The sequence below is a fragment of the Somniosus microcephalus genome, chromosome 22, assembly GCF_052327205.1.
Source record: "Somniosus microcephalus isolate GS21.2 chromosome 22, FLI_Smic_1.0, whole genome shotgun sequence".
NCBI classification, from domain to species: Eukaryota; Metazoa; Chordata; class Chondrichthyes; order Squaliformes; family Somniosidae; genus Somniosus; species Somniosus microcephalus.
This window is the reverse complement of record NC_141008.1, coordinates 15043450-15057550: the sequence shown is the minus strand read 5'-3', so window position 1 is coordinate 15057550 and position 14101 is coordinate 15043450. Positions and strand designations below refer to the sequence as shown.

At 42.1% G+C, this 14101-nt stretch overlaps 1 protein-coding gene across 4 annotated transcripts in view; it reads right to left on the bottom strand.

Moving 5' to 3' along the window:
• LOC147102055 (E3 ubiquitin-protein ligase rififylin-like) overlaps positions 1-14101 on the bottom strand; it is a 102216-nt gene that overhangs the window by 37045 nt on the left and 51070 nt on the right. For all 4 annotated transcript variants that reach the window (XM_085964206.1, XM_085964209.1, XM_085964210.1 and 1 more), the window contains one exon: positions 4724-4911. In XM_085964206.1, the coding sequence (XP_085820332.1) occupies positions 4724-4900 (177 nt within the window). In that variant the 5' untranslated portion in view covers positions 4901-4911. The remainder of the gene's footprint in view (positions 1-4723; positions 4912-14101) is intronic.

Below are 14101 nucleotides of genomic sequence, written 5' to 3'. Positions count from 1 at the left end.
GGAACATCTAGGAAATAGTGGCTATAATATAATACACTTTAAGATAATAATTGAGAAAGACACAGGTAAGCCAGTTTTCAGGCAATTCGATTCACTCACCGTGATATCAAGAAACGGCTGAGTGTACTGGATACAGCAAAGGCTGTGGGCCCTGACAACATCCCGGCTGTCGCGCTGAAGACTTGTGCTCCAGAACTAGCCGAGCCTCTAGCCAAGTTGTTCCAGTACAGCTACAACACTGGCACTAATTCACAGCGGCAGAAGGTGGTTATTGGTGTTCCTCAAGGATCAGTGCTGTGATCACTGCTGGTCACAATTTACATTAACTATTTAGATTTTGGAATTAAAAACACAATTTCTAAATTTGCTGATACAAAATTGGGGGGGGGGGGGGGAAGGGTAGTCAATACTGAGGAGAACTGCAACAAATTACAAGAGGACATTAATAAGCTTGCAGAATGGGCAAATAATTGGCAAATGAAGTTCAACACAGATAAATGTGAGGTATTACATTTTGGTAGGAAGAATAGGGAGGTCACGAGTCTAGGTGGGGTAGAGGAACAAAGGGATCTCGGAGTATAAATACATAAATCACTAAAAATTGCGCCACAGGTTAGCAATCCATAAAAAAAGGAAATCAAGCACTAGGGTTTAATTCTGGAGGGATAGAATTGAAAAGTAGGGAAGTTATGCTAAACCTGTGTCGAACCTTGGTTAAACCACGAAGTACTGTGTGCAGTTCTGGTCGCCATATTATAAAAAAGAGAGAGGCACTGGAGAGGGCGCAGAGAAGATTTACAAGGATGATACCAGAAATGTGAGGTTATACATATCAGGAGAGGATGAACAGGCTCTTGAAAAAAGGCTGAGGGGTGACCTAATAGAGGTCTTTAAAATTATTAAAGGTTTGATAGAGGGGACACAGAGAGAGTGTTTCCACTTGTGGGGAAGAGCATAACTGGAAGCCATCAATATAAGATCGTCACCAAGAAATCCAATAGGGAATTCAGAAGAAACTTCTTCACCTAAAGAGTGGTGAGAATGTGGAACTCGCTACCACAGGGAGTGGTTGAGGCGAATAGTACAGACACATTTAAGGGGAGGCTGGACAAGTATATGAGGGAGAAGGGAATAGAGGGTTATACTGATAGATTTAGATGAGGAAAGACGGGAGGAGGCTCGAGTGGAGCATAAACACCGGCCTGGACTGGTTGGGCTGAAAGGATATACGACACAGAAACAAGCCAATGTAAATGATGAAGACCAGGGTAATAGGTTGGAGAAAAGCAGATTTTGAGGGGCTGAGAATAGAACTTCGGAAAATAAAATGGACAACAAGTCATAGTAAGGGAAACAAACCTTTCCACTCTGCATTTTTGTGGTCAAATATGAGTCAGCACAGTGCTCCCTAGTGACCTTTTTATAAATATTCAATATCCCAAGCCTGAGAAAAGCTGGTTCTATGATTTCATAGTGGCAGTTTTACAGTGAAATTAAGTACGTACAATTTTAGTGGGGTCCAAACACAATTTCCTTTTGGGGTGAATATCAAAGCCATGATAGAATTAATATACTTCACTGCATTAAAAAGTCGATAATTTCGCAAATTAATATACACACTGGTGCAACACTGTTCAACAGTGCACTTTCTTTGCCACTGTGACAAGGGGGGGGCAGAAGTGGGGGGGCAGAAGTGGGGCAGGGGGGCACACCTTCACTATGAGAGTTTGGAGAGAAGTTTGCAAGTTCATGGACTTCGATTGTTTCCTAGAAAATAAAACAGCACTTTCCATCCCGTTGTAAGTAGATAAATAAATATACAGGAAACTCTTTTAACCGGCACCTAAATATCCGGAAATTTCTCTTAACCGTCAAAGTTTAGGAATAGGTTCAGGTAAGTTTTACTATATATTAGTAGCTGTGTAACCGGGGTTCCTGGATCTGTGGCCATGTAACCGGGGTTCCTATACCTGTCGCCGTGCAACAGGGACTCCTGGATCTGTGGCCGTGTAACCGGGACTCCTGCACAAGTGCCGTGTAACCGGGGTTCCTATACCTGTGGCCGTGCAACATGGACTCCTGGATCTGTGGCCGTGCAACAGGGACTCCTGCACAAGTGCCGTGTAACCGGGGTTCCTATACCTGTGGCCATGCAACAGGGACTCCTGCACAAGTGCCGTGTAACCGGGCCCGGCTCCTGCACCTGTGGCCGTGTACGGGGCTCTCGTACCTTGGTAAATATACCTCTCTGTAATCCGGACTTTTTGATCAACCGGCACCACGCCGGTCCTATCGGTGCCTGATAAAAAAAAGTTTCCTGTCATTGCTCCCCTCACATTGAGATATAAATGTCCCACAGGGTAGTAGCTCTTTAACTTATGAGGATGAAGAAATATTATTATAAGAAAAAGATTAAACTAATTTACATCTTTCCTTCTTAAAATATTTCTGCAATATTACTTACTGTTAAAGGGTTCTGTTAGACAAACATGTTTAAATTCAGGACTTCTAAACAGAACCTTCCTGCAAACTAGAATAATGCTATAGTCCTTCGAGAACTTGTTGCCTATATTTGCTCTATTTTCCTGATTGCTTCAGTTCTCTCTCAAAGATACAAAAGAAATGCAGCCGTTATAATCAGAATATACTACAAAAAAAAAAATCACAAAATTGCAAAGTTTCACACCACACCAATATCATATGACCTAAATTTACAACTCCCTTGAGTATATTAACATACATTGTTTTCTTTGGCAAAGTTACCTCGGAAAATGTCGAGGTCATGCTTTATTTTGTTTTGATCTTTTTGACAAAAACAAATTCCAATTGCCTTCATTACCTCAGTCATTTTCCACCAAGAGTGGAAGGAGGACTTGGGCACATAACAGCAGGTTCTACACACACTGTGAATGGTCAGTCTTGCTGCCAATCAAAAGAATCCCAGGCACAGGTGCACACTGGAAGGTGTAGCAAGCTACCCTGTCGAGTTTCTCCTACTCTGGGAAAGTGCATGACTCGAGCATCGCAGAAAAGAAATGCACAAGCCTCCGACCGAAAATATTAGCAACATTGACACAAAATGTGGCTATATAGCTAAATGTACAGGAAACTCTCGATTTACCAGCACCCAAACAACCGGAAATCTCGGTTAACCGGCAAAATTCAGGAGTAGGTTCAGTTAAGTTTTTCTTCATTAGTGGCCGTTTCTTGATTCTTGGCTGTGTAATCGGGGGTTTCTGCACTTGTTGCTAAGCAACAGGGACGCTTGGTCTGTGGCCGGGGTTCTTGCAGCTGTTGCTAAGCAACAGGGAAGCCTGGATTTGTTGCTGTGTACGGAGCTCTCGTACCTTTTAACTATAACTCACTGTAATCCAGACTGTTTGATAAACCGGCACCACGCTGGTCCCAGATAAAAAAGAGATCCTGTAATGCTTTTCTTCTAAATGTTGTGTTTTTATTTGAATGTCTACTACTTTACGAATCTTACTTCCTGCACTACGTTTCTCCGATTTAGAGTGAGAGTTCTACGGTCAGCCAAAAAAGATTTTCAATAAAATCTTTGGAGCCATTTTATTGGTTTACCTCCGTTTCATCTCTCGCCACCCATATTGCATCTCCCTACATGCCGCACGCCTTAAAAAGAAAAGCTAAGATATTGCGCACAAACAAGAACATGTGAGAGAGCGCCACAGAAACACTGACGACATACAGCAGAGGAGACAGACTGGAGTAAAACAGTGCGACATGAACAATGAAAATGTTACAGGCCAATCGACATAACAGGAAAAAAAAAGTGTTCAGCAGCCAGAGAAAGCATTACAGAAGGATGGAAGTCAAAGAATTAAAAAAATTAAGGGCGTGAGAAGCAGAGAAATTTTCACAAAAAGGTTTTTTTCCCCCCATTTATTAATAATACCACAGGGTCAAAACTGGTACATCTAGGGAATCCAGAAATCATATTTTGTTACTGAAAATATTTTGAACTGCTGGATGCTATAGAGCTGCAGCCTAAAACTGACCAGAACATTCAAAACTATAAGCTTCCCCGATCAAACAACAAGTCTTATTCATCTAAATGTTTACTTAGCAATTAGACTTGGCCGTCTTAGGAGACACAGCTGTGCCTTAGCGGAATGCACTGTGCGTTACATGTTAGAACACTTCTCTAAAAATCGCAAATCATCTGATCTGCCATGGAATAGTCACATAAAAAGTTACGTCTAGAAAATTTTTGATTACTGCCTCAAATACCATTCACAAAACACAAGTCACAACCAGAAAGGGAACTTAACAAGTAGAATCTTTAAAGAAAGGCATTAAAAGAGAAAAAGCAATTAGCTTCCAATTCACAGCAATTAACCCATGTGGCATGAACAGAGGTCAAATTTAGCAGAACAGATGACATATTACACGTTAAGTTCCTGGCCTTTTAAAACAGCATATCCGCCAATTTACCATCACAGGAACCAGGCATGAGATGAATAAGTAACCAAATCATAAACAAGTAAGCAACTATTGACAGAATGCATCACCTTCTGCCTCAATAAAATCACTAATGAATTTCTCCAGCACAGGTTAAAAGTACAGGTTAACAGCACAGGATACAATCACATTTAGCAAAGTTTATTTCTAACCTACAACTTCTGCTGAAAATTAGTCAAATTTCTTCCTGCGCAAGCAGAGTTCAATTCAATTCTAGTCTCTAGCTCACACTTGTACCCACCTTTCTCGATGCATTTTCAAATCGAGAACCACAAGCTCTGCACGTGTTCTCCAATCCAGATGGAGAGGACTGAGAGTTGTAGCCTGCATTAGTGTACGCCTCCCTTCTAGGATTAGTGTCAGGTTCATCCATGGTCTGGTTGTCCACGCAGAACCAGTTGCAGCAGGAGGCCCACATTGCAGTGCCGTCTGCGAAAACACAACGATTTATTCATAACTTGCAGAAGAGTGACACTTGCATGACAATATCTATATCCGACTTCACACATTTTATCACTTTTTTTAGTTATTCATTCATGGGATGTGGACGTCTCTGGCAAGACCAGCATTTATTGCACATCCCTAGTTGCCCTCGAGAAGGTGGTGCCGAGCTGCCTTCTTGTAACGCTGCAGTCTGTGTGGTGATGGTGCGCCCAGTGTTGTTAGGGAGGGAGTTCCAGGAGTTTGACCCAGCGACGATATATTTCCAATTCTTGGAGGTGGTGGTGTTCCCATGTGCATGCTGCCATTGGCGTTTTATGTGGTGGAGGTCGTGGTTTGGGAGGTGCTGTTAAAGAAGCCTTGGCAAGCTGCTACAATGCATCTTGTAGATGGTACACACTGCAGCCACGGTACGCCGGTGGTGGAGGGAGTGAATGTTTAGGGTGGTGGATGGGGTGCCAATCAAGTGGGCTGCTTTGTCCTGGATGGTGTTGAGCTTCACTCATCCAGGCAAGTGGAGAGTATTCCATCACACTCCTTACTTGTGCCTTTAGGTGGTGGAAAGGTTTTGGGGAGTCACTCATCACAGAACACCCAGCCTCTGACCTGCTCTTTTAGTCAGTATTTATGTGGCTGGTTCAGTTAAGTTTCTGGTGAACAGTGACCCCCCAGGATGTTGATGGGGGATTAGACAATGGTAGTGCCATTGAATGTCGAGGGGAAGTGGTTAGACTCTCTCTTGTTGGAGATGGTCATTGCCTGGCGCGAATGTTACTTGCCACTTATCAGCCCAAGCCTGGATGTTGTTCAGGTCTTGCTGCATGCACAGATTGCTTCATTATCTGAGGAATTGCGAATGGAACTAACACTGCAATCATCAGCGAACATCCCCACTTCTGATCATATGATGGTGGGAAGTCATAGAGCACAGAAAGGTCATTCGGCCCATCGTGTCTGCACCAGCCATCAAGCCCTATCTATTCTAATCCCATTTTCCAGCACTTGGTCCGTAGCCTTGTATGCTATGGCGTTTCAAGTGTTCATCTAAATGCTTCTTGAATGTTGAGGGTTCCTGCCTCTACCACCCTCTCAGGCAGTGAGTTCCAGATTCCAACCACCCTCTGGGTGAAAAAGTTTTTCCTCAAAACCCTCTAAACCTCCTGCCCCTTACCTTGAAACTGCCCCTGCTTATTGACCCCTCTACTAAGGGGAAAAGTTCCTTTCTATCTACCCTATCTATGCCCCTAATTTTGTACACCTCAATCAGGTCCCCCCTCAGCCTTCTCTGCTCTGAGGAAAACAACCCCAGCCTGTCCAGTCTCTCTTCATAACTGAAATGCTCCAGCCCAGGTAACATCCTGGTGAATCTCCTCTGCACCCTCTCCAAAGCAATCACATCCTTCCTACAGTGTGGCGACCAGAACTGTACACAGTATTCCAGCTGTGGCCTAACTAGCGTTTTGTACAGCTCCATCATAACCTCCCTGCTCTTATATTCTCTGCCTTGGCTAATGAAGGCAAGTATCCCATATGCCTTCTTAACCACCTTATCTACTTGTCCTGCTGCCTTCAGGGATCTATGTACATGCACACCAAGGTGTCTCTGATCCTCTGTCCTTCCTAGGGTCCTACCGTTCATAGTGTATTCCTTTGCCTTGTTAGTCCTCCCAAAATGCATCACTTCACAATTTTCAGGGTTAGATTCCATTTGCAACTGTTCTGCCCATCTGACCAACCATCTATATCGTCCTGTAGCCTGAGGCTTCCCTCCTCGCTACTTACCACTCCACCAATTTTCGTGTCATCTGCGAACTTACTGATCATACCTCCTACATTCATATCTAAATCATTAATGAACACTACAAACAGCAAGGGACCCAGCGCAGATTCCTGCGGTACACCACTGGACACAGGCTTCCAGTCATAAAACAACCTTCGGCCATCACCCTCTGCCTCCTGCCACTAAGCCAATTTTGGATCCAATGTGCCAAATTGCCCTGGATCCCATGGGCTCTTACCTTCTTGGCCAGTCTCCCATGTGGGACTTTGTCAAAAGCCTTACTGAAGTCCATGTAGACGACATCAACTGCACTACCCTCATCCACACACCTAGTCACCCCCTCGCAAAATTCAATCAAATTGGTTAGGCATGATCTCCCGACAAAGCCATGCTGACTTGATCAATCCTTGCCTCTCCAAGTGGAGACTAATGCTGTCCCTTAGAATTATTTCCAATAATTTCCCTACCACTGATGTTAGGCTCACTGGCCTGTAATTCCCTGGTTTATCCCTACTACCCTTCTTAAATAATGGTACTACGTTAGCTGTTCTCCAGTCCTCTGGCACCTCCCGTGGCCAGAGAGGTTCTGAAAATTTGTGTCAGAGCCCCTGCAATCTCCTCTCTTGCCTCACGCAGCAGCCTGGGATACATCTCGTCTGGGCCTGGGGATTTATCCACTTTTAAGCCCGCTAAAACCTCCTCCCTCTCAATTCTAATTTGTTCAAGTATATCACTGAAGGGGTTAAAATGAACCCTCTCAGAATAACTTTCTTTTATGAAAAAGACTTTCGTGCTACTTTCGCTGGTTTTAAACAAAGAACAATGTGAGAAGCTTCGAAAAACCAAGGTAAGACGCAGTTGTGGGACCAGACAGAATATGTGCGTTTTGCGTAAGCGAGAAGGAATATGCTGCTTTAGCTAAAAATTGTACACAGCAGAATATAGGGGTCATGGGAATTTGACCTGTAACCAAAGGCATAGTAAGATGTAACTAACCTTTACTAATACTGAAAAGAATCCACGTGATCAGGCGATTATTGTAATACAATGTGATCAGGTGATTATTGTAATACAATGTGATTGGATGAAAATAGAATAAAAAGCTGTACTAACCAAGAGAGAACGAGAAGGTGCTCGCACAGACCGCGGGGTCCGAGACTCTTCTCCCAGAGCTCTGATAAACTGCATCTTTTTACTTTTACACGGTTTAGATGTGAATTTATTTTCACCACAACAAATTGGCGCTGCGAGCAGGGTACTTCGGAGCTGGAAGACCGCCTGCACCAGTGAACGGGGTGAGTAGTCAAATCTTGACCGTCCAGAAATTGGATCACTCGGAAGGGCGGTGTGACAGCGACGCAGTACCAAAAAAATCTGGTATCCGTGACGGGTGAGAGATGCAGTTTAAATAGTGGATAAGTTTAAATAGTGGATAAGTTTAAATAAGTGGTTAAGTTGATTGACATCTGATGTGTTATTTTGGAATGTAAATGTCTCGAGGACCCACACTGAGCCGGAATTAAGAGGGCAATTGGGCCCCACGTGAAGGCCAGAGTTAGTTGGGAATCCGAGACAGACTAAAAGTCTCTCTGTTGTATTGCATGACGCGACGTATGGTAATAATGTATTAACGGCTGCAAGTGAAATAATCACCTCTGACAGCGAGATAGTTACAAGTCAGGACCGCCATCACTAGTGGTGGATGATAGGTAGACCTCGGAGAACGAGTTACTAGGGAGGACCGGAACGCGGTAGACTAGTATCAAAAATAATACATTATGACAGAAGGCGGAGGCCCAGATTGGGGACCGCCGGGATCATTGAGTTGGCTCTATGCTGACGATCAGAAAGGTTTGATAGATAAGATGAAAAAGGATGGATGGGATCCGTCTAAGGTACCAGTGTACCAACGAGAATGGTGGGAGACACAAAAGGGAAGTAAGACAAAGAAAGCGGGAGTTTTATTGGTACACCAATTAGTAACGGTCATTCAAAAGACCGAGGAAATTAAAACGAAAATCTACAGGAGCAGGTGACAAAATTAGAGAAAAAAAATTGGCAAAACTAAAGGACAAACAAGGAGAAAGGTGGGGACACCGATGGAAAAAGAGAAACTTAAAGTTTTACTGACATGGAAGTTATTAACATTTGTGCAGAGACAAATAAAACACAAGATTTTCTGAGTGAAATGAACCTTAAAAACTGCTGGAATTTCAGTTTGTGAGAAAGTTTTCCTGACTATGAATGTTTAAGAAGTTACAGTATTTCTTTTGTCTGAAAGTCTGTCTTTAAAAGAAAGATTCTGTTGTGTGGTTTAGCTCCACCCACTTCTGTGTTAAAAGCGTTTAAATCTTTTGTCTTGTCTTGGATTTTGGAAGTTTTAAGAATGTGCGAATAAGATTGTGCCCCAAGAATTGAAAAAAAAACCTTTGAACTAATTTAAGTTAAGCTGGTGTGTAAAAACTGAGAAGAGCAACAAAAAGTTTGTTTAATAAAAGATTAAGTTTCAGTCTAAGATTTAACCTTGGAGTCGCGGTTGCTATGGTGAAATCTTCTAAAGCAGTTTGATTTGATAAGAAAATATGACGTAATTTACTGTTTTCTGCAAGAATGTGCTATTTTGTTTTGTTTGTTCATAGTTTTACAAAAGATAAGCTTCTGCCTTAAAGTTATAGTTGCCAATGTGCTTGGAAGAAAATTAATTTGAATGTTTACAAGATCTGGATGAAATTGGAGTTATGCGGTTAATTAACCTATTAAAACCAGACTTTCATTGTGGCCACGGTGAAATTTTGGTTGGTGTAAATTTGCGTAGACCGCATTGAATAAGATAACTCCACTCCGCAAGAACATCCGATAGTTGCAGAGTTCCTTACAAAGACTTACTTAGCTTGTGAACTTTGCTCAATCCCATCTTTTTTTCACTGTCCATATTACCTCCGTGTTCGTGTTTAGTTAAAGTGTGAAAACACAACTGTCTTTCGATCAGGAAAGTGTTTTTTTTTTATTTACGTGAATTGACGCAGTTGCGTGCATTTGATAATGTTTTGCTCCACCTTCTTAAAAACCTGCAAAGGAGTTAACCCTTTCCACTGACAGCTGTTTAAGTTCACCAAGCAACAACTTTAGTGTTGCTGAATTAAATTTAAAGATATTGGACATTATTAAATTTAAGTTTCTTAATTTTAAGTTATTATTTCACCACAGTGACAGAGGGAAAATTAAGATTTGATAAATTAACCCCTTGGGCTCTAAGCAGAGTCACAATGGATTCCCTTCTTTCTTCTGTTATATGGAAGTTACCTTGTAAACTAATTGCAGCACTTCTGTCTCTAATGTTAAAAACACTGTCTAAGCTACCTAGCCTGAGAATCACTTGTTTCTGAAATTGGAAATGGAAGATAAATTGATAGAGATGAAATTGAACATAGACAAAACCTGTCAGTTCAACTGTACTGCTATTTGGATTTTGGGATAATTTTGAAATGACAAAATGGACTCGGGCACAATATATTTGGTTACTTTTGGGAAAATAAAAGATCCTCTAAAAATAATGATAATAAAATGTGTTAATAACTTGGATCAAGTGAGAACGTTTGATCTTCCCCTCCCCTCCCCTTTCAGCATTCCGCAGGGACCGCTCTCTCCGAGACACCCTAGTCCACTCCTCTATCACTCCAAACAGCCCTTCCCCTTCGCCTGGCACCTTCCCGTGCAAGCGGAGGAGATGTAACACCTGCCCCTATACCTCCCCCCTCCCCACTGTCCAGGGCCCCAAACACCCCTTCCAGGTGAAACAGCGATTTACTTGTACTTCTCGCAATCTAGTATACTGTATTCGCTGCTCACGATGCGGTCTCCTCTACATTGGGGAGACCAAACGCAGATTGGGTGACCGCTTTGCGGAACACCTCCGTTCAGTCCGTAAGGGTGACCCCGAGCTTCCGGTCGCCTGTCATTTCAATTCACCGCTCCATTCCCACTCGGACCTCACCGCCCTTGGCCTCTTGTACTGTTCCACGGAAGCTCAACGTAAACTCGAGGAACAGCACCTCATCTTCCGATTAGGCACTCTGCAGCCTTCCGGACTCAATATCGAGTTCAACAATTTCAGATCATAACCTCGGCCCCTATTTCATTTTTACTTATATTTTTCCACTCCTTTCCTCCTCCTCCCCCCCTTTCCTTTTGTTTCTCTCTCACACCTGGCAGCTATCCTTTGCCCTGCCAGTACACTTTACACCTAATCCCAGCATATTACCATCTCGTCTAGCTTCTAATCTCTTTTACTTCTTTTGGTTCTTTTATTCTTTTGTCCGATCGCAGCCCTGCCTTCGATCTAGTTCCTTTTCTCTCCAGTTTTGAAGGGTCAAACCCGAAACGTCAACTCAAATTTCTCTCCACGGATGTTGCCTGACCTGCTGAGTTTTTCCAGCATTTTCTGAACGTTTGATCTATGTTTTCTATCTTAAATATTGTACTGGACAGTAAAGTTTTTCCAGGACTCATGAATGAGATATGAATGGTAATTAAAGGAACGTGATTGAGAGTGTAAGATTGAAACGGGAGAATTACACTACTGAATGAGAACTTGCAAAATGCTCTCAGGCAGTTTAAAAGAGCAGAAACAAAACTGAAAAAAAAAAAATCAGTCTGAACTCGATCTGAAACAAGAAGAAAATAATTTGAACGACCGCTTACTAAATCTCCAGGTAGATTGCCAGACCAAGGAAGAACTGGTTTCAGACTTGGAGAATAAATTAATGACGTCAAAGCAGAATGAAAATTCTCTTGCCTCCCTTCTAGCTGAGAAGGAAGATGCTTTACTTGAAAAAGTTGACAGGTTAAAGCAGTTTTTGGAAAACATTGAGAAAAGTCAGGCAACAATAGAGACCGTGGAAAAAGAAAAGTTGAATCTTGAGAATAACTTTAAGCAACAGATTATGCTTTTAGAGAGCCTAATAGCTGAGAAAACCACATTAGTGAAAGCACAACTACAGGAAAGAGCACTTCAGGAGAAAGAAATGGAAGAGATTAATGTAGAGCTAGTTACTGCTAAAAATCAGCTTGAAATCAAGCAGGCTGAAGTGGCCAGATTACAGGCAGAGGGCCAAGAGCTCAGGTCAAAGCTTAAATAGCAGCAAGTAAGACCTTGAAGTATTCAGCCATTAGACGACTACAATCTTTCGATAAGATACCTGAAAGCCCGAGAAAGGCTTGTATCGGGTGGCATGATATTGAGATACCAGTATGAGTGTGCAAATGTGATTTGTTACGTATGAAGTAATTACCATCCAGGAATGTATGGTGAATTTACACTGAAGAATGGGTCTCAGACATGCTCACTTACTTGGCAACAGCAAAACATGAAATGGTTAATGTGGCTCAGGAGAGCGAGACAACCTTTAAAGCATACTCCATCGAGAAACTATCCAATTAATGAAACAATCAGAATAGAGTTAAACACACTGGTACCTGTTAGAGGGATTTAAATTAAAGTTGAAGTGGAGAGTTACATGGGATCTGGATTGGTACAATCGAGGGCCAAGGAGAAATCATGTTTAGTAAGAATTATCCACAAGATGGATACGAGCAAAAAAGAGATCTGGAGAATCTTTTAAATCCATGATTTGTTGATTAGATGTTGAACTGTAATGTATTTGATATGACTGTACGACTGAATTTAACTGACTGTAATAATTGTGTTTTGTAGGTAACAGAGCGTGGGAAAAACCAGTATGAATCCAGTATGAGGTGATTTTAGTGGTGCCTCCTGTGTCACTACTACTGCAATTACCATGCTTTACGGGTCTAACAGGACCTGTCCCATCAACCAACATGTTTTTAAGTATGAGCTACACAATTATGTGGCACAATTCGGATACTCGGATATGACATTCCCCTGTTGTTTGTGGGTTTCAGTGAGGTCATGATGCGACTGAACTCCTCCCTAAAGCATTTTTGTGTTTTGGAGCAAGACAACTCGAGAATAGATATTGAAATTGACAGCATAGGGGACAACTCACATTGATGGGATATTGGGCTTAATACATCAGCACACCCTTAGGTTCATATTATTTCACATGCTCTGGTAGCTATCCAACTTGTAATGATAGTGTATTTGATATATGTAATGTGTGTAGTAAGACTTTGATACATAAGCCAATTGGCTCATGCCCATGACTGACAAACACTAACACATTAATTGAGCACACCAAAAGAGAAGATCCGAAGCAATGTAGAGGAGACCCCAGGCGGGGTAACATCAGGAAAGATAGAAGAAACAGAGGAGACCCCAAGCGGGGCAGAATTGGAACACCGGAACAGTGAATTGAATTTGAGTAAGGGGTCAGAGGTTGCTCCTTCTCCTCAAAGGAATGGACTGTAAGGGAGAAATCTTCAAGACTCCCTACTAACTAACGCCCAAGTTGAGAGAGCAATAAGAGCTAGCTAGATTAGTCAAGAGTCGATTGTGAGAAGTCAATAAGGATATTTCCAGCAAGGTCGAATATCAAGCATCAAAAGACAAATAGAAATGATAAGGGAATGGTAAAATGCAAGGAAACAGGGAGGATAACACCTGCTAGATAACAAGGAGCCACGAAACCCCAGGGGAAGGTTGGTGGAGTTGGCTATTGGGAGGATCTTGGAGTTCATATCTGACGCATGGACTTATAATTGTTATTATAGTTGTAATATTATTTTGTGTCATGATGACTGTTTTGAATGCATGTTGTAGGGCAGCTGTGTCCCGAATAGTGCCGGTTGCTATAGTTGATATAATTGATATTGAGCCGGAAACCGAACAGTTAATGCGGGATAATGAACTGATAAGAGATAGGAACATACATGTAAAGTTCTTTGGTCATTTGCACAGACTACCACGCCTAGCACAACAAGATAGACAGAGGGGAAAGATGAACTTAGGTACTAAGTTTAAGCCATCAGTTAGGAGTAAACCCGGGGATGGTAAAAGTAGAAGAGAAGTTGGTATCCCTAGCCAAAATCTAAATTTGGTGCGGGACTGACGGGGTTAAAATGAACCCTCTCAGAATAACAACTTTCTTTTATGAAAAAGACTCTCATGTGAAAGACTTTCGTGCTACTTTCGCTGGTTTTAAACAAAGAACAATGTGAGAAGCTTCGAAAAACCAAGATAAGACGCAGTTGTGGGACCAGACAGAATATGTGCGTTTTGCGTAAGCGATAAGGAATATGCTGCTTTAGCTAAAAATTGTAGACACAGCAGAATATAGGGGTCATGGGAATTTGACCTGTAACCAAAGGCATAGTAAGATGTAACTAACCTTTACTAATACTGAAAAGAATCCATGTGTGATCAGGTGATTATTGTAATACAATGTGATCAGGTGATTATTGTAATACAATGTGATTACA